Below are 20,550 nucleotides of genomic sequence, written 5' to 3'. Positions count from 1 at the left end.
AGGTGATTTTCTTGCTTTTGGTTTTAATTTTCAATTTTATTTCTAAATAGTGATTCTGCTACGCAGCTAGCGGACAAGGTAGAGCATGCAGTCCTGGAGCGTCTGAAGCCTCTCCTGGCCAAGGCCCAGGTAATCTAGATCATCTTGTTTGCTTGCCTTTGGGGAGTTCTAGAATAAAAAGAGTTGTATAGAAGTTACTCTGATCCTTTGTTGGTCTAAGTGTCTCCTTGCCGGCTGTAAGCTGTAGTGCTGATCTGTGGTACAGAGTATGGGTGGGATGCTGCTGGGACCCCTTTTGGACACCCCCAAACAACCACACACTGTGGGTGTGTAGTCCATTGTGGGTAAAGGATAGAGATAAGGGAAAGAGAGAGAAAGTCCCACTGTTGAGAAATGGGAGGTTTTAGTTTGGGCAAAGAGTTTAGATTACAATTTCCATTCCTAATCGAATAGATCTGTTGATGTTAGTTTTCAGTTAACTGCTTTCATTCTGATGTTGTGCTGTTTCACCTCAGTGGTTTGGAGTGATTGGCTCCATCTCCAAAGGAGAGAGACGTTAGGGCAGCTTCTGTGCACAAACCAGTACTTTGTGAAGACAGAATTACATGTGGCATCTCCACCAGAGTGTGCCATCCTCCTGTAAGCAGGAAGCTGAATTGGATGGCCAGACCCTGCAGATCACCCTGTAGATAGAAACAGTCTTGTTTGTGTAAATAGATGGGGGCCTCAGAAGAATATTATAGTCTTAAATGGAAACAGTGACGTTCTGGGTCCCTGCACAGGTCACTGAACTTCTGTGTTTCTAGTTTAAGAACTGTTAAATTATTACCTGAGTCCATGGGAACCTCAGGAGTATAGAACTGAGCGGGCTTGCAGAGATTAAACATGACAACCTCCTCATTTTAATCGGTGAGGAAACGGGAATGGGAGGTTGAGTGACTTGTGTAAAAGCACAAGCTATTCTGACAGTGTTTACAAAGAAAAAGGGCAGAAAGCCAAGATTCACACATGGCATTTGTTTTCATGAAGACAAAGTACTTTGAATTGCTGCAAAAAGCCTCATGTAGCTAATGCTGATGAACAGTTCTACACTGAAGTTATTCTGGTAACGTAATTCATTTGAACTCATATGGGTTTAGTTTTTACAACCCATTAATGTATTTGTCTGTCTTAACAGAGAGTCAATTCTTCTCTGGATGCAAATAGTCATTTGAAAGATCGTCCATCAGTAAACACAGTGGCAACCCAGCCTGCGGAGGAGGTGTGTGTGTGCGGTGTTGATATTCTGGACAGACACTGGTATTATTACATGCTGCATCTTCAGCTGTAAGGAAGATGATATGCAGATTATTTTGCGAACACTAGATTTTCCTACTCAAGAAGGGTGGAAATTATTTTTCATATTTGGCCGCATTGCAGTGTATAGTTAGTGTTATGACTTAAGAGCAGCCTGGCAAACAGCTCACAGAAATCTCAAGAGCCCCAGTTGTTTGTCAGTGGCTCTTTTCTCTCTCCTTTATTTATCCTTTGAGACAGAATGTGGTTGCACTGAGTGGTCCTGCATGTAAATGGCTAGCGGCAAAGGAAGGCAGCCCTCATTTCTCTTTGTTCAGCCTAGTTTCATTCATTACTGACCTAATTTCCTTTATACTTAGGGCCCAGTATTTCTTGTTAGGCAAGGAAGGTTCAAGTGCCAAATATGTGACCGATATTTGGCCTAGCAGAGAGAAGAGGGAAAATGAAAGCAGTTGAGAAAAATAAAAATATGTCCACCCTTGTGTTCTTCCTCTGGAGGACTTGCTTTCATATTTGTGGGCATGTTCCTAGCCTGCCTAGGCTTTGGGCTGGGGAGTAGAAAGTACAAGTTGCAGCCCTTTGATCTTCGAGGTTAGAAAGACCATTAATTGTTTTACCTGCTCCAAAGCCTTAGGGCAGAGCAAGTACAAAGATTTCAGAGTTAGAAGGAAGTTGGAATGAAGCTCCACCAGCCCAGTGGCTTAGGGAAAGAAAGTAGATTTCAAGAATTTATCCTGATTCTAATTATTAAGCAGTACTTCAGCTGCAGCGGAGCCCTGGTGACGCAGTGGTTAAGAGCTACGGCTGCTGATCAACAGGTCACAGTTCAAATCCACCAGCTGCTCCTTGGAAACCCTCTGGGGCAGTTCTGCTCTGTCCTGTAGGGTCGCTATGAGTCGGAATCGACTCGATGGCAACAGGTTTTTTTTTTTTTTTGTTGTTGTTGTTAGCTGAAGCATATTTTCATGATCTTTGTGATTGTGATTTTATTGTACCAGTATTGGTGACAAAATCTCATGTGAGGTGAGGCTCCTAAGCCTGGGAAGCCGAAAGCCAACGTCTGGCCCTTACAGATTTCGACTGTGCTGTGGCTCAGTGTTGTGTGCAGCATAGCACAGAAAAATGATACTTTTCCCCTCCAGTGAAGTAATGAGACCACCATCTAACTTTGGGAGGCAATTCCGTACTACGTTTTAATATGAAACAAAAATGAGGTGATTATAAATGCTGTCAGTAAAATACACGTTGTTGAATATTACTAGGTGTGATCAGCTTTTTATATAAGAATTATTCTATAGGTATCAAACAGTCTTTAATATAATTTAAAGTAACTCTGCCGAGTATTTAGAATTCCGGGCTGCTGCTATAATACGGGAATCATTGCAAAGGGTTTCCCAGACAGCACCATCAAAAGTCAGTGTTTATAAACAACTAAAACAAACAAACAAACTCATAGAAGTTGGCTTCTGATAAAGATGAAGTGGAATTTTTTTTTTTTTTTTTTTCACAATGGTAACATAAAAGAGCTGTGGGACCTGGAACACAAATGCTCAGATTTCTCATCTGTAAAATGGAGGAGACGTTTGCCGCACTTTACGAGTAAAATACAACTCTCATTACCTTTGATGGACAAGATAATCTGAAATCAGGAAAAAGCTCTTGCAAGGGTACCATTAGAACATGTTTTTCTATTGCTGCTGCTATTGTCATTAAGTAAACCTGTACATGAAGTATATTTTCCAAAATGTGTGAGTTTCTTAAAATTAAAAGTTACATATGCACATGGCCAAAAATTTCAGAAAAAGTACAATATGGAAAGTTAACCCTCCCCACAAGTGGATACCATACACTACCCTGTACCCTGCTTTCTTCTTCGTATTTTGATGATCTTTCCGTCTCAGCATGTTGTTGTTGGTAGTTGCCGTCAGGTCAGTTCTGACTCCTGACAGCCCCATGTGTGCAGAATACACCTACTCCATAGGGTTTTCAAGGCTGTGACCTTTCGGAAGCAGATCACCAAGGCATCTCTGGGTGGGTTTGGACTACCAACTTTTCTGCTAGTAGTTGAGCACTGAACTGTATCTGCCACCTAGGGACTCCTGTTAGCACATTTGAAAAAAAATCTGTTGCTGTTGAGTTGATTCCAACTCATAGCGACCCTATAGGACAGGGTAGAGCTGCTCTATAGGGTTTTCAAGGAGCAGCTGGTGGATTTGAACTGCCGACTTTTTGGTTAGCAGCCTGAGCTCTTAACCACTGTGCCACCAGGGCTCCGACCTTCCTTATTCTTTTTTAATGGCACATAGTATTCTTGGCATTCCATTCTGTGTAAGTGGAAGATATTACACACAAACCCTCTTAATGAACTAGATCTGTATTATTGGCTAAATTGTTTCTTGACAACTTAATTGTATTGGTTAGTGAACTGGTTTTGGTTTCTTTAACTTTGATTAAGGCTGAGCATTTTTTTCATATCTTTATTGGCCATTAATATATTTTTTTCTGTGAACTCTTAAAAGAATTTTAAAATTGCTGTAGTAGTAACCATTCATTGGCTCTCTTATTTCATGTCAGACACTGTGCCAAGTGTCCCAACATGTAGGCTCCTGTGTAATCCTTGCAACTCTTTAAGATTATTATTATTTCCATATTACAAATGAGAAGATTAAGGCCCAGAGAGATTAAGTAAACCTGCCCAAGGCTGCAGGTTAATCAGTGGGCAGAACCAAGATTTAATCCCAGAAATGTCTCATTCCAGAGCCTGATATGATCATTTCCCTAGCAGGCATTCTTTGCAAAAGCCTCTTTCAGAACAGATTAAGACATATATTAGAATCAAGAGAAATACAGTAGATGTGAAATGCTTTGTATACTGTAAGGTGCTTTGTGAATGTAAAGGATACAAGATGAAAAAAGGTTGGAAAAGCTTTCCCAGGTTATGAGTAGGAAGTCTCAAGCAAGGATAAAGAATCATGAATTGGTAATGTCATGAAAAGAAGTTTTTACAAAAACACTGAACCAGCAGAGAAACGTACTCTGGAGTATGTGGCGTGTAAAACGTTGGACATTCCCCTGAGTATTGCAAATGAAGATATTTGCTTTACCAACTGGCAAAACATGCAGTAATGATGATGATAATTTAACAGGACAGTGCTGATTTTGTAAGCACTTTCACATAGTGTCGAATCACTCGCTTCTTGAAGCAGCTGGTATTCCTAACTATCTTCCTTTTGTCCTGAGGAAACTGTTACTTGGATGTTTCTTAAGACTATGTAACAACACGAAATGGTGGTGAAGTGGGTAATATTACCATTTAAATGACTGTGATAGAAATTGTACTAATGTTATTGCTTTTAATATTTACTGACTTGGGAGAGGTTTGTTTTAGCATAGACGTGCTGCCAGTTGGATCACTGCGTGGTTGGTTTATTTTGATCAGCAGCAATCCGTAAATTCTTCTGTTTTCTTTGCACCATCCCCCTCCCTCGTTTTGTAGACTGCAGCTGTTGTTTCCGAATCCAGCAACATTCCCCTGCTGGATGATTTTTTGGAAGATACCGCTCACAAGCTCTGGGCTGTGACTCACTCTGAGATCTTGGAGGACGGCAAGGACACTCCAACTCTGGAGACCATGATGCGCCGAATGGAAGAAATGGAAGTAAGGCCTGGGGCTGTGTCCCTGGCTTGTGCTGGGGCTGGCCTCTGCTGAGCGTGGCTTCTCCTCGTGCTTCTATGGCTCAGTGCCTCAGAGTCACACAGACCTGGCTTTAAAGCCCAGCGCCTCTGCCAGCTAAGTGCCTGAACTTGGTAAAGTCACTGTTTTTAAGGAGAAAATGAAGTATATTCCCACTACCTGAAACATAACTCAGTAACTGGTAATTATTATTATCTCCCGATTTCCATTGATATGTAATCCAAAAAACACTGGACCAGGGCCTGGTCCCACATAGATGTTTTCATCAGTTAGCTAGTAAGTACCATTCAGTTGCCTCTTCTACCTTGTTAGAGTGCGAGTTTTTTTAAGTCACAGAGAATTTTACCTTCTTTAATATCTGTGATATTACTTTTAGAGTACTTCTCTCATTGAATCTTAGACTTCACATATCATCCAGTCCAACTCCTGGGTTGTTCAAAGGAAGAAACTGAGAACCAGTAAGGGAATAAGTGATCCCAGAAAAATTCCTGGCAGAATTAGATTGAGAATCCAGGTCTCCGGTCTCCGGACTCCCAGTTCAGCATTTTCTTTTTAACTGCACCATGATTGAAGTGCATTTCAGCCCTGCAGCTAAATAGAAACATAAGGAAGACAAATTTTTTGTTGGTTTTTGGAAATTTAAAGATGTGCGGTTTATTCTAGTCTTGTAACTGATTGCCCTTGCTTGGGGATAATTGTCTAGACCTACTATCCAAAAATGGCAGCCACAAGCCACCTGTGGCTATTTAAATATAAATTAATTAAAATGAAATAAAGTTTAAAGTTTAGTTCCTCAGTCACACTGTCCACATTTCTAGTGGTCAGTAGTTAGTTGTTACTATATTGTTACCATATCTGCCAGTTTGTTGTACGGTCGTGGCTTATGTGTTGCTATGATACTGGAAGCTATGCCACCAGTATTTCAAATACCAGCAGGGTTACCCATGGTGGACAGGTTTCGGTGAATCTTCCAGACTAAGACAGACTGGGAAGAAAGGCCTGGCAATCTGCTTCAAAAATTAGCCAATACAGACCCCATGGATCACAACAGAATATTGTCCAATATTAGTGCTGGAAAATGAACCCCCTGGGTTGGAAGGCAGTACACAATGGCAGCAACAATGGAGTCAAACATGCCAGTGATCATGAAGGTGGTGCAGGACTGGGCAACCTTTTGTTGATGTTACACATGGAGTCGCTGTGAGTTGGAGCTGACATGACAGCAACAACAATAACAACGTATTGGACAGGAAAGATACAGAACATTTCTGTCATTGCAGAAAGTTCCAGTGGACAGTGCAGGTCTAGATTACAGCTATGTTAGTTGCTTCATTGTATTTTAGACTTCATCTCATGAACTGATCACTTCCTGGCTTGGCAGGTGCCCATTTCTGTATCAGTTCTAGAAGAGGGAGCGTGTCTGTATTAAAATACAGGCTCTCCCCAGGTTACGATTCATGTACAACCTATAGTTACAAAACAACCCCCAGAAAGCCTGTTATTTTAAAAATTCGAGGTATATACAATGGTCCGTAATAACAAATGGGTGCTACTTGGTGATGCACATCAAAGCGTTATTATTATTACTGTGTTATTATTATGTCTGCAACTTACTCTGAAATGCATCCAAAAATAAGATGCATTGATGAGTGGAGAGAGAGGGAAACATATGTGACAAAGCAAACACAGCAAAATGTTAATTGTAGAATCTAGAAGGTGGGTATAAAGAAGTTTTAGTTATCTGTGAAGTGCTTAATGTTTTTTTGCGTAGAAAGGTTCACTGTATACTGTCCCATATACTAAGACAAACGTTTGAATAACTGACGTAGGATACGAACATACCTAACTGTTCTGACTTAGGTACAAATTCGACTTAAAAGACAGGCTTAGGAACGGAACTCGTTTGTAATCCCGGGACTGCCTGTATTCTGCTAAACTCTTACATCCTTACTAGTTCTGGTTTGTAATGAAACTCATTTTTTCTCATAAATTAAACTTTTTTTTTTTTTTTTTTAAAGAAATACCAGGAGACAGTTCGCCAAAGATATACTAAATTTGTATATGCTGATCCTCATTTTTGGATGCAGGAAGGAAAAAAAGGTGAATGTTTCTCCACTTCCCTCCAAAATTTTAGTACGAAAAATTTGGAACATACAGAAAGGTTGAAAAAATTATACAGTGAACAACCGTTTACCCACCTTCGAGTTTCGACAATTAACGTTTTGCTGTGTTTGCTTTGTCACATATGTTTCCTTCTCTCTCCACTCATCAATGCATCTTATTTTTGGATGCATTTCAGGGTAAGTTGCAGACATCACTACATTTCACCCCTAAACACTCCCACATGTGTATCAGGAACTAGAGTTTAATATATGCATATGGTTCTTTTTCTTTTGAGATAAAATTTATGTAGTAAAATGCACAAATCTTATCTGTGTCATATGATGGGTTCTGATAAATGGATACACCTTAATTACCCAAACCCCGTCAAGATACAGAACATACCATCACCTCAGAAAGTTCCCTCATGCCCCTCTCTAGTCAGTTGCCTGCCACCTAGGCAATCACCGTCCTGCTTTTTTTCCCCTATATATTAGCTTTGTCTGTTCTAGAATTCCGTATGAATGTAGTCATACAGTGTGTACTTTTTTGTCTAAGACCTCTTTCATTCAGCATAATGTTTTATAACATCTACGTTATATGCTGTGTTATAGCAACGTCTGTCTGTGTTGCTTGTTGTATTAGTTTCCTGTTGCTACTGCAGCAAATTATCACAAATTTAGTGGCTGAAAACAACACACATTTATTCTTTTGAACTTCTGAAGGTCAGAAGTCTGAAGTGAGTCTTAACAGAGCTAAAATCAAGGCGTTGGCAGGACTAGTTTTTTCTGGAGGCTGCCGAGGAGAGTTCGTTTCTTATCTCTTCCAGCTTCTAAGGCTGCTAGCACTCCTTGGCTTGTGGTTGCATTACTCAGACCTCTGCTTCTGTTGTCACATTGCCTTTTTCTATAGTCAAATCTCCCTCTGCCTGCCTCTTATAAGGACACTTGTGATTACATTTAGGGCCCACTGGATAATCCGGGATTATTTCCCCATCTCAGGATCCTTAACTTAGTCACGTCTGCTGCAAACTCCCTTTTGCTATGTAAGGTAACAGTCACAGGTTCCAGGGATTAAGATAAGGACATCTTGGGAGGCCATTATCAGCTTACCACACTTTTTATCAGTAGCTTATTCCTTTTTTTATTGCTGAGTAGTATTCCATTGTATGAATACACCACAGCTAGTGTATCCATTTGCCTGTGGATGTACATTTGGTTATTTCTAGCTTGGGGCTGTTATGAATAAATCTGCTATGAATATATTCACATGCGGACATATGTTTTTATTTCTCTTGAATAATACCTAAAAGTAGACTTGCCAGGTCACAGGTTAGGTGTTACGTTTAACTGTATAAAAAGCTGCCAAACTTTTTCCCAAAACGGCTGCACCATTTTACCACTACCATCAGCAGTGTGTAAGAGGCCCAGTTGCTTGACATCCTTGCCAGCATTTGGTGTTGTCAGTGTTTTTAATTGTAACCATTCTGGTGGAGGTATAATGGTATCTTATGGTGGTTTTAATTTAATTCTTTGATAACTAATGATGTTTAGAACCTTTTGAAGTGATTATTGGCCATGTGTATATCTTCCTTTGCAAAATGTTCAAATCTTTTGCCACTTTTTTAAACTGGGGTTGTTTGGCTTTTTATTTTTGAGTGGTAGTTTTTTATGCATTCTGGGTGCAAGCCCTTTGTGAGATATATATCAGCTTTATTGAGATATAATTCATATACCAGGAAGTTCACCCTTTTAAATTACACAGTTCAGTGGTTTTTAGTATATTCACAGAGTTGTGCGACCATCACATCACTACAATCTATTTCGAAACATTTTCATCTTCCCAAAAAGAAACCCTGTATCCATTAGCAGCCGCTCACCATTCCCCTGCCCCCCAGCCCTGGCAGCCACTAATCTACTCAGATACATGTTCTGCCAATATTTCCCCCTCTATGAGGCCCACCTATTTATTTTCTTAAAGATGTCTTTTTATGAGCAGACATTTTCTAAAGTCTAATTTATCAGTTTTTTCTTTTGTGGTTTTTGTTTTCGGTGATCTAAGAAACCTTTGCCTATCCCCAAGTTGAGAAGAGATTCTCCTGTTTTCTTCTAGAAGGTTTATGGTTTTAGCTTTTATGTTTAGGCCTGTGATCTGGTAGATGAATGTTTGCCTGTGGCTTAAGGTAGGGGTTGAGGTCTTTTTTTTTTTTTTTTTTTCCTAGTGGGTATCCATTTGTTCCAGCACCACTGTGTTGAAAAGACTTTCCTTTTTCTCTCCCACTTAAAAAAAAAATCATACATATGCATTTGGCTGTAGTTGCTAGGCTACTGCCACGATTTTGGCTGGGAAGTGTTACGCAAATTCGGTTTGACTCATGCTTATCAGTTACTACCTTACTCAATGAAAGGAAGAGAATAAAATGTGGTTAAACATTACCTCTAAAGGAATTTAAGTACTATGAATACTACAGTTACAAAGAGATGTAAAGGAAACGGTGGGTTTAGAAGGTTTACCACAGCAGCATACGTCATATATAATTATTTTAAAATGTAAGTCTGGAGTATCGTCTTCTAGAAAAAGTATTCTTCATATCAAATTTTGACAGAAAAATGAGGTATCTAAAGAATACTGACTTGTTCTTTTTATGTTTTCTGTAATTGTCAAGCACTGTTGTTTACTCTTATTGTTCTCTCTTCTCCCACCCCTACTCCAGTTTCCATTTTAATCTTCACATAAAAATCAAACCATTCCTCAAGGCCCACCTCATATGATCCTACTTGTGTGGTGCTTTTCCTTGATCCCTACTGGAACTGCTCCTTTCCTCCCTTTCTTGCTTATGATCTTCCATACTTTCTGGCATGTTCTCCTGTGTGTTAGAGTTATTTGTGAAGGTGCCTTATCTCCCTAGCTAAGCCACAGGTTCTTTGAGGCCGGAGAATGTCACGTTCAGTTCTGTGTCCCCCCACTGCCTGGCACGTACCTGGCACTGGGTGGGCTCTTCTAAGCATTGTTGAGTGAACCAGTGGACATTTTCGCATCTTTTTGGTATGCTTTCTTTTTCTAGAAAAGTTGAAGAGGAATGAGTTTAACTGATGGCTTGGCCACTGGCAACAAAGTTAGGTTATGTCACAGAAGAAGACAGGCTCCCAGAGGACTCAGTGTTCTTTTTTTTTTTTAAGCACAATTTAAATTATTAGTCACTATCTGTAGCTATGCATAGAGTCTAGCTGTGCATTTAAAAGGAGCTCTTTAGAACACTAAGAATGGAAATGAGTTTTTGGGTGTTTATAATTCCAGAATCATGAAATATAGTAAGAATCCTAGTTTTTCTGATGGTATGTTCAGTTGCATCACAAAACCAAATTTGAAATGATGTTTTGATTTTGCTGTTTCCAGTCTACATCTCTTATTTTCTCCTTCTGTGAACAACTGAGAATTGATTGTACTCGCAGTAATATTTTCACAAAGACTGGTTTACACATTAGTTCTGTTTGACAGTAGGAAATCATAAGCACGTAAGTGTGAGCGAGAGAAAGTTGTTTGACTTTTAGATGCTCTTTACCTAAGAAGAGAAGGACAAATTTTCCTCCTATACTTGAAATAAATTTAAAATTCTAGATAATCCAAAACTCAAAAGAGCTGTGAAGCCTGCAAGGTATAATTCATAAATTAATGTTTTGACTATCGTCATGCAGACTTTTCCAGCAACGCCTAGAGACAAATTAAATCAGCTTATCACGTGTTCTGGTGTGGGTACTTGTTTCCTTCTTTAGTATGCAAACCATTTAAAGGTTAAAAAACAAGCTCAGCTGCTTAAGACTCCTTGGGACTTTGCACAGACCTCTTCCAGGAGCTTCATAGCATGCAGTTATTTCTTAAATCTGATTCTTCATTGGTTTATTTACTTGTAACTTTTTAATTCAGCTTTTTATTTAAAACGAGAGCTTTTTGTTTTACCCCCCCTCATCGAACTGCTAGCTAAACCCATTATGCTTAAGAGAGATGCTTGCTAACTCACTCGGGGGTTATTGGCTACCAGGACAACCCTGGTTAATACATGCATGGACTTCTCTTTCTATGCGGTCATGTTATGCCTCTCCTTTTCTAGACCAAGAAGTCCCAGCAGTCAGTGAAAGGCCCCTGCCTCCTCATCCAATCAGGATCACAAAGACAGCAGCTCACAAAGACCCAGACGTGAACATTGTGTTAGAAAGGCCTTGGAATGGCAAGTAAGTGGTAACTAGACTGATTTTCTTGTAGTTGGTTGCCTTTGAAGTTTGACTTCCTTCAGCTCCCGCAAGACAGAAAATCCTTTAAGCAAGATCTTACCAAACTCCAGATACATTAGCTAGCTCAGTAAAATAGCATATTTATAAGATGGGCAGTGAGTATACTGCATCTTAAGCCTTTCAGTATTTTATAACATTCCGTTGGTATTGACTGTTGAAAGCATTGCACTGGTACATGTGGGTTGTGCTGATAATAACTGCAAGTTGCTCTGAGAGCTCTTAGTCTGGAGGACAGTAATTCCCACCGTGTTGAGGGTTAGTCCAGTGAAGAAGGGAAATGTTAAGTGGTGGTGGGTGTTGAGTTTTGTCCACGGTAAGAAAGGGCAATGAAAGTAAGTCTTTTGTTATCAAACAATCAGCGTGAGTGAACAGTTTGCCTTTGCTTATAGTTTATTTTGAATGCTTTCATCATTTTTATTTGCTGTCAGTTCCCTGGATGAAAGTGTGGGAACAGAAGAGAGAGTGAAGAAAAGAGAGGCTCCCCTTCTCACCCTTCCAGAAGATGCTCAGCAGAAAGGGGGCAGAGCTCTCCTTTTCATCCCCCCGGCTATGCTGCACAGCATTGGTGACTACTGCAGTCGTTTTGAGCAGTACCTCCGGATGATTTCTCACGAGGCTGTCGGCTCCTTCAACCCGTGGCTGATAGCTGAAAGGTCAGTAAAATATTACGTGCCTCTGTTTATCTGTTCAGGAACCAAGTACCAAATATTATACTCACAAGAAAACTGGAGAAAGCACTGACTGAGGTCTCATGTCATGCTTTCAGAATACCAGACCAGTTGCCATCGAGTCAAGTCAGACTCATGGTGACCCTACGTGTGTCAGAGTAGAACTGCATTCCATAGGGTTTTCAGTGGCCAACTTTTTGCAAGTAGATTGCCGGGTCTTTCTTCTGAGGCGCCTCTAGACAGGTTCGAACTGCTAACCTTTCAGTTCATAGCCCAGCACTTAACTGTTTGTGCCACCCAGGGACTCTGATGTCATGCTTTAGGACCCTGGGATTCAAATATTTGCTTTGAGGCTAGTGGATAGGCTTTCTCTGCTGGCTGCCTTTTTCAGATACGGGAGACTGTAAAACAGCATGAGTGACAGTACCTGAAGGAGCCCTCTGCAGCCTCCCCTTCTCAGGAGCCCTTTGACAGGCTTGGGAGTCAAGTCAGGGCCGATTTCCCGTTGCTGTTAGTCGGGGCTGTGTCCTATCTGGAAGTCAGAATACTGACAGGCAGGAAACAGTCACAATCGTGCAGTCTTCGTGGTTGGGACAGGCTTGTGTGTATGAACAGCAGGCCTTCTGGCTTTGCAGCATTTTCTTTAACCCTTTTCCTACTGTGGGTCGCTTCCCCTGGGAAAAGTAGCTGTATGGAGTCCCAAAATGATATCCTACTGTGTGGCCCTTGTTTATGTACAAAATGCTAACTTGAAAGATATGCACGTAAGTCCATTCTTTTAAAATAGGGCCCAAATTTAGATGCGTAAGGGCGTCACTGTTTAAGAAATTTTTGGTGGCCCTTCTTCAGTGTAAAAGAATCCCTGGGAGGGGCAGAGGACACAGGAGTTGGAGCAGGAAGCAGAAACTGGGGCTGCCAGTCACCTCTTTTTAAACCCTGGTTTTATCCAAGAAAAGAGTCTGCTAATGCCTGCCCCAAGTACGTGCATTCAAGGGCTGTGGGGAAGTTCAAAAGGGATTTATGTGAAAGCACTTGAAAGACCTATGTTGTTACTGTCTTTGTTAGTGTAAATATACATCCTGGAATAGGCTCAAGGAGAGTGCTTTTTAAATATGTGTATTACTGTTATCTATGCATATGTTAATCTACTGAGAAATAAAGTAACTCATTAAAATCGATATTTACCAAAGTAGTAAACATGCATATGATTTTTAAAAGGTTAAATAGTTGAAAATATCAGTTTCTCTCCTTCTGTTTCCTTCCAAAATATCTAATCCTGTTCCATAGGGGCAACCACTGTTAATTCTCTTCACTACTTCTTGGTTATTTACTTTTGTATTTCTAATATTACACTCATATCTTAATTTAAATTTTAAGCATTAGACTTTGAATTTATTTTATTATAGCCTAAGATTTAACTTTTTTATGCATGGGCATACACTCACACACACACAATTCCCCTACTTTTTCCCACTTCCATCTTCCAAATATGGTTATACTCCAGTTTTTAGATAAAGCAGTATACAGAGTTTATTACAAATATGCAGATATTTTCCACTGAGCTAAGTTTTAGAAATTTTCCAGGGTTAATAATTGCCTCTTTTGTATTTGCTTATTCTTTTGTGTACTTATTATTCACTTTCCCCACACACTCTCCAACAACCTCAGTATAATTTCCTCATGATCAAAACAGTTCATCTATGCCTCCCTCTCACCCCCCTCTCTCATGAGACCCTCTTTCCTCCCCTGAGCTCTGTAGATCTGCTGCAGGCTCTCGTCTGGGACTTCGCTTCATCACCACCGGAGTGTCGGGTTGCTTCCCTTCTGGACTGGAGTCCTTATTTCCTCTTTCTTGGTTTACTTTCTTATTTCGATGGCACATACTCTACTTTGTGTATTGGGGGAACTATCCTAAGACTTACATTTTTATAAGTGTCTTTATTCTACTTTCATACTTAATTGATAATTTGCGTGGGTTTAAAATTACTGGTTTATTTTTTTCTGAAGAATATTCCTTCCTTCTTGTGTGGGAGTGGAGGAGGGGTTGTCACTTAGCTGCCAGGAGTAGTGTGGAGACTTAGCAGTCTAACTGCTTATTCTGCAGATTTTCCATCAGTGTCCTTGTTTTGTACCCCACACCTCACTTACCCTTCATGATTCCCAGTACTCCTGTTTCCTGAGCCTTGCTGATGTTTGTGGGACAGATCAGCTTGCTTTTTCTTGGCATCACCTTCTCCAGGCTCTTAGGTTTCTGCTCCCTCTGTGCTTCCCCTGTCCTGCTAAATCAGTTATGATTCTCTTCCTCTTCTGAAGATTCTGGACTTACCTCATCGACTTCTGTCTTTTTTGTTTTCCCCTTGTAGGTTTATATTTGTTTATTTCCCATTTATTTTAGTGGGGGTTTGGGCAGGAGCAGAGATAATCACCTGTGTTCAATCCCTCATCTTTAACCAGAAGTACTGGGACTTCCCATGTGCTTGGAAGGACTCTCTTGGGGGAGCGAATAGGTGAACTTGGCTTGCTCTTTTTGTTAACACAGCCCTGTAGCACGCTCGCTCCTTTTCCCATAACCTGTCTGGATTGGTGAGGTGAGTTAGCATATTGGGAAATCCAGAAGCAAGCCAAGGAAGATAGACTTTTCCCCGTATGTTTTAACCACTTGATTAAATGATGCCTTTTGTTCATAGTTGGTTTGTAGATGGAGGGAAAACCTCTCTCAGCCTGTAAGGAATATTAGATTAAAATCTACAGGGCAAAGCTATTAAAATATGCCTGCATTTTAAAAAATATTCTCTTCCTTTGCCATTCTTTGACCCTAAGTGACCGTGCATCTAAATATTCTAGCTGTTTTTTTTTTTAACCTCTCCCATTTTTGCTTCTTAATTGAATGTTCCAAAGATGAGAATTGTATTGATCAGATCCTGAAAAAGTATCCAATGACAGTTGACTCCATCTAAATAGTCTTAAGTGAGGGAGAAGCTAGCCAAGTCTTTTCTTTTCTTTAATGTCTTAATTCTTCCTTACACTTGAAGAAAAAAAAAGCACTGTTCCAGTAAATGGAGGAAGCAGATGATATTAACCAGATACAAGTAAAAGAGTGATTGTGAAAGGAAAGGCCTGAAGTGATAGTGCTTTTGATGAAAGCAAACTCTTAAGGATTCCTGGTTTCAAAAACAAGTTCAAGAGACATTTGGTTGAAAAAGACAGTTTGAACATATTTATTTATCTCTACTCTCTCCACCCCCCCCATCCTACTATATGGCACTAAAAGAATAAATAAAAAGCATGAAATCATAAATGACAGTAAACAAGAAACGTTAATACAATTTTTGGAAGCCGTAAAGTAATTAGACAAATGGCATATGCCCTAGGAGACCAGAGAAAGCCAAGTGCCTAATGGGACTGAAGCCAAGAGCCAGGTTATCTGTGCAGAAGAACTGCTGGTAAGACTCAGGACTTGGAAGCACCAGATGTTTGTGAAGGCATGGGTGAGCTGAAAACAGGAGGCGTGGTGGAAATTCTCATCCTTAAATATGAGCAAACAGCTAAATGACCAGACATTTGATGAAAACCATGAAAGATAAGACAGGCTATTATAACAGATAAAAAGAACTCTGAGGAAGCAGAGACAATGCAGGCAGCCAAGTAAAACATAAAAAATTTTTTAAAAATTGTTTTTTTAAAGTAATTTCGTAGAGAACTAAGTGAAGCTATTATACTATGAAATAAGAACAGGATGCTATTTTAAGAACTTCCAAAGAATAAAAAATTGTTCTTAGAAGTTAAAAATATGACAGCTGAAATAAATTCACTAGAGGGCTTCAAAGAAGAAAGCCAAATCTTTCAGAGTAGAACAAAACAAAGAGATAATAAAGGAGAAAATATTTTAAAATTAGAGGCTTGTTCTAGGAGATCCAACATCTGAATAATAGGAATTCCAGAATGTGAGAATAGGAAAATGGAGGGATGAGAAATTGCCAAAGAAATACTGTAAGAAAATTTCCCAAAAGGCAGTAGTTAGTCTCTAGATAAAAAGAGCCCATCAGTTGCCCACTGTGAGTGAGTGAATAATACAGGGCACGTGAAATTCACGAAAATGAATTTGAGCATCTCAGTGATAGAAGATGACAAAAGGCTCTGTTGAAAAATCAAAGACGGAAAAAATCTTAAAATTAACTGGAGGAGGAAAACAAAGAAACAGAAGAAGCCACGGAAGCTGGAAGTCCTGGCATAAAGAAAAGTCATTTTGAAAGAAAAGAATTACCAATCTGGACTACTAACCTCAGTGAAAGTAAATTTCAGGAAGGAAGGTGAGAAGAGAAGTTCCAAACAAGCAAAGCGGAGGAAATGTATCACCAGCAAACCTTTACTGCAGGAAACAGTAGAAAGGTATTCTTCAGGCAGAAAGAGAATGGTCACAGGTGGAAAGTCAGAAATACAGGAAAGCGTAGAAAAAACAAAGCAAATATGTAGGTAAATGACTATTGACTATACAAAACAATACTACTGAAGTCTTATGAGGATGTGTGTGTATGTATATATAAATTAAAACACATGATAGCAGTAGCATGTAAGTCAGGAACTGGATAAGTGGAGTTAGTGTTCTAACGTTCTTACATTGTCTGGGATGAGGGTGATTAATGTTAGACTTTAAGTCAAGGATGCTTCTCTTAATCTAGGGTAGGCACTAAAAGAATAGTAAAAGTGTATAAATCCAAGTTAATAGGAAGGACTGGAATAATAAAAAGTTACAAAATCCAAAAGAAGGCAAGAAAGGAGAGAATAGACAAACTGAAAATATTTAGCAATGTTATAGAATTAAACCCATATATATCAGAATTACATTAAATGAAAAAGGGCTGTACATGCCAATTAAAGACAAAAGATTGTCAGATTAGCAAAAACAAAAAACCAGCTGGGGTGGGAATGGGGTAGGAGAAGGGGAGTTAACACTTTTCTGCATATACTTTTTTGTATAGTTCTGACTTTTGTAACCATGTTAATGTTCCCTATACACCCCACCAAATCAACAAGTATGGGGGAAGCCCTAAATTGGAATACAAACAGAAACATGAACCTAACCGTATTTCAGATAACTAACATAATGGGGGAAGGGGCACATGGTAAGGACCAGCCTAGGTAACTTTGAACACAATATTTTAACTGTATGCTCTCTGGCTAAAGACAAAAAGAACTCTAAGCACATATTGAAATCCAGTTGCTAGGTTTCTTTTTCACTGTGGTATGGGTTAGCAGTTCTGAAGCTACTTTATTTTAGGATTGATCGAGTGAGTAAATAGATTGTGAGTAATGAGAGCCAGGTTTCTAGAAGACTAGAATGAATCCTCTGTGTGGAACTGGAGTTGGAGGTATCTGTATGAATGTATGGGTTTTTATAGATGTACGTGTGTGTGTTTCTTCGTTTGTCTGCTGAGAGGGCCTAGGAGCAGTGGCACCAGTAACAGTGGGCACAGCTACTACCCAAGTCTGGATTTCTAAATACTCTTCTCCACGAAAGATGCCAGGGCTGCTTGGAGAAACAGCTGATACCAACACTGCGGCTGGGGCTGGGGCTGGGGCTGGGGTTGGGGCTGGGAAAATATCAGATGAGCCTGGAACATCATGCTGTCCCAGAAAGGAAGTGTGCAAAGAATGATGGGGTCATGGCAACAGGACACAGGAGCCCGTTTGAAGGGTCTCCTACCGGCCAGATCTGGAGCAGTCTGAGCATCAGAATAAATACAAGGCCTGGGCTCTTCAAAAAATGTTAAGGTCATAAAAGACAATGACTAAAAAATTATTACAGATTAAAGTAAACTAAAGAGACATAAGAACTAAAGATAACATGGAATCCTGGATCAAATCCTGGAATAGGAAAAGTTTTCTTTTGCTGAAAAGGACATTATTTGGCCATTTGGCAAAATTTGAATAAGGTCTGTAGATAAGATTAGATGATAGTATTGTATTTTATGATTTTTATAACTGTACTGTGACTGTGTAAGAGAATGTCCTTGGTTTTAGGAAATACACACAGAGGTATTTAGGGGATATCAAGTCTGTAATTTATTTTCAAGCTGCTCAGGGAAAAAAAAAGTTGTGTATGTGTGTGTTTGTGTGAGTGTGTGAGGAGAGAGAGAGAACACAGATGTGGAGTCCTGCCCCCACACCCAGAGTGCATACACCTTTCTCTGTCAGGCAGCTGAGCAGCTGTCAGGAGTGGATCTGGATTGGGGTTGCAGCTGGTTTCCCTTCCCCTCTGGTTTCAGATGTCTTGAGGGTGAGGACCATGCTGGGGGTTACAGGCTCTTGCCTCTAGCAGAGCTTGGGGATCTGAGCACCACAGTCTTAATACCTAGTAGAACAAGTCCTCCCACCTTGTTTTTCGCCTTCAGACATATCTTAGCTCTTTTTGGCCTTTTGAATTTCCATTTAAATTTTGTAGAATTGGCTTGTTAAGTTCCCCAGCTGAGTACAGGAATGGCTCCCGTACTTGGCTGTACGTGCCTTTAGCTGTGTTGTTTGTCTTCCAGCTTTTCAGAAGAGCTGGTAGATGAAGCTCTGGGGGCCGTGGCTGCTGAACTTCAGGATATGTGTGAAGATTATGCAGAAGCTGTGTTCACCTCAGAATTCTTAGAGGCTGCTGCTTAAAGGCTCTCCAAGGCGGGGCCCCTCATGTCACACTGGAGAAGGGCAGCACTGCCCTCTGTTTTAGCCCACAGGAAATCTTTCTCCTCAGCTGCCCGTCCAGGCCCAGAAGGTGCTGCCCACTGAAGGGAAGGAAATGCCAGTGATGGCATCCTCACTCTACATTTTCCAGTTGTCATAGCAATGGTTCTGGTAGTTTATGACTGAAGGTGTTATATTTATCAGTGCCCAGGAAACGTTATGAATTGATTATGACAATATAACATTTTCTGAATGTATAATTTTCCTATTGAAATATTATGTTCATTCCTCTGGCTTAGTTTGGTGATCAGAATATTTTGAAAAGTAACAGATAAGCATCTTACCTAAAATAAAAGTAAGTTTCACCAGGGATTCACGCTGCTGTTGAACCTGTGGGTGGCATCGATGCCAACAAAAGTACAGTTACTACCTGGTCCTGTCGCGGGGGTCGTGTTTCTGTCTTTGGCAATTTCCTGTCGGGACACGTGTCTCCATCTGCTAGGTTACAGACTCTTGTGTAGGGCACAGGGTCTGGCTAAACTCCCAGGCCCCTCCTCCACTGCAGCTCACTGAAAATAGGAATCCACTAGTTACCAATGCACAATAGTAAACACACATTTCTTTAATGTTCAATTCCTGGGTGGTTTTTCAGATTTTTAGTTCCCCCAGAGTCTTCTCCTGCTGTGGGTTGACATGTTCTGATGTATAGAACGTTCTCTGAATTCAGAGGAAGTCTGAGGACATCAGACGAGGACCAGGCCTCCTGTGCCTCATCTCTGATGAGGTCTCAAGTGTCTGCTTCTGTGTTTCCAGACCACAAAATCCACCTCTTGTGGGAGAAGAGAACAGATCTGGATGTTGTGAGGACCTCTGGGTCTCCCCCAGAGAAAGGAAGAAATTTAAGAACCATAATAGCTTGGTCCTTGAACATCTTATATTCATGTTTTACCAAGAGATAAGCCGCTGTGTTTTCAGAAACTCTGAATTCAGAAAAAGAAAAGAAATGTGCGTAAAAATAAGGCCAGTGCCTAAAAAACTTCCACTCAGTTCTTTGTCTCAGGCTTGATGAAAGAAGTGTGGTGAACGAGTGACATGAGACGTGCCCCATGGAGTAATGTGAATCTTTGTATAACACTTCTAGTGTTCTCATCTGGGATTTTTCTCTAAAGTACATGTATTTCAGGTGATAATTTAAGCTGCTTGATAACACTTATTTGTGCAAAATTGATTTTCACTTAATGTTAATATTTTCCTGCTTAATTTCATGTAACTTCAGAATTAAAAAGGCTTCAACGGAAATTAAAGGTCTGTAATTGGGGAAGTAATATGTACACTTGATAGGAGTGCCTGTCATTGATGGTAATTTTGTGTGGCAGTTTTTACTGTGCTGATTTGTTTTTTTAAAATAAACTCAATATTTTAAAGTATATGTATGCCTGTTTGAAATAATTTACATCTCCTTTTTTTCCCCACAGGCAAAGTGAAATGTGATTTACAGAAACCACTGAGATACTTTAGTTTTGAAATGAGCATAGCAGCTTATTTGCCACCAGCACCCTCAGAAAGAAAGAAATGCTAATAAAAGCTAACATTATTGAGCACGTACTATGTCCCAGGCATTGCTCCAAGTGCTCTCCATGCCTTAAGTTATTTAATCCTCACGTCCATGTGAGCTGGATACTACGATTATTATGTTTTATAGATGAATAAGCCGAGGCAAAGAAAGGGGAGATAACGTGAGGAAACCAGCCTGTATTCAGCAAGGCCGTGGTCATGGGTTCACTTATTCCCGTAAAAACTATTGTAGCAATTTTGAGAGTTGACTGAAGTGCAGTTT

At 40.1% G+C, this 20,550-nt stretch overlaps 1 protein-coding gene across 3 annotated transcripts in view; it reads left to right on the top strand.

Annotated features, from left to right (window-relative positions):
* The window catches only part of KIAA0753 (KIAA0753 ortholog), a 71,030-nt gene extending 50,763 nt beyond the window's left edge, over positions 1-20,267 (top strand). For 2 of the 3 annotated variants that reach the window (XM_023731130.1, XM_004376237.2), the window contains 7 exons: positions 51-129; positions 1,178-1,261; positions 4,793-4,954; positions 7,009-7,090; positions 11,199-11,319; positions 11,808-12,032; positions 18,578-20,267. In XM_023731130.1, the coding sequence (XP_023586898.1) occupies positions 51-129; positions 1,178-1,261; positions 4,793-4,954; positions 7,009-7,090; positions 11,199-11,319; positions 11,808-12,032; positions 18,578-18,695 (871 nt within the window). In that variant the 3' untranslated portion in view covers positions 18,696-20,267. Of the gene's footprint in view, positions 1-50; positions 130-1,177; positions 1,262-4,792; positions 4,955-7,008; positions 7,091-11,198; positions 11,320-11,807; positions 12,033-18,577 lie in introns of those variants that run through there. The other variant, XM_023731131.1, reaches the window with a different exon arrangement.
* Positions 20,268-20,550: the final 283 nt, after the last annotated feature.

Source organism: Trichechus manatus, unplaced genomic scaffold, assembly GCF_000243295.1.
Source record: "Trichechus manatus latirostris isolate Lorelei unplaced genomic scaffold, TriManLat1.0 scaffold00040, whole genome shotgun sequence".
NCBI classification, from domain to species: Eukaryota; Metazoa; Chordata; class Mammalia; order Sirenia; family Trichechidae; genus Trichechus; species Trichechus manatus.
Note: the sequence above shows the minus strand (reverse complement) of the source record. Positions and strands in the feature narration are given on the sequence as shown.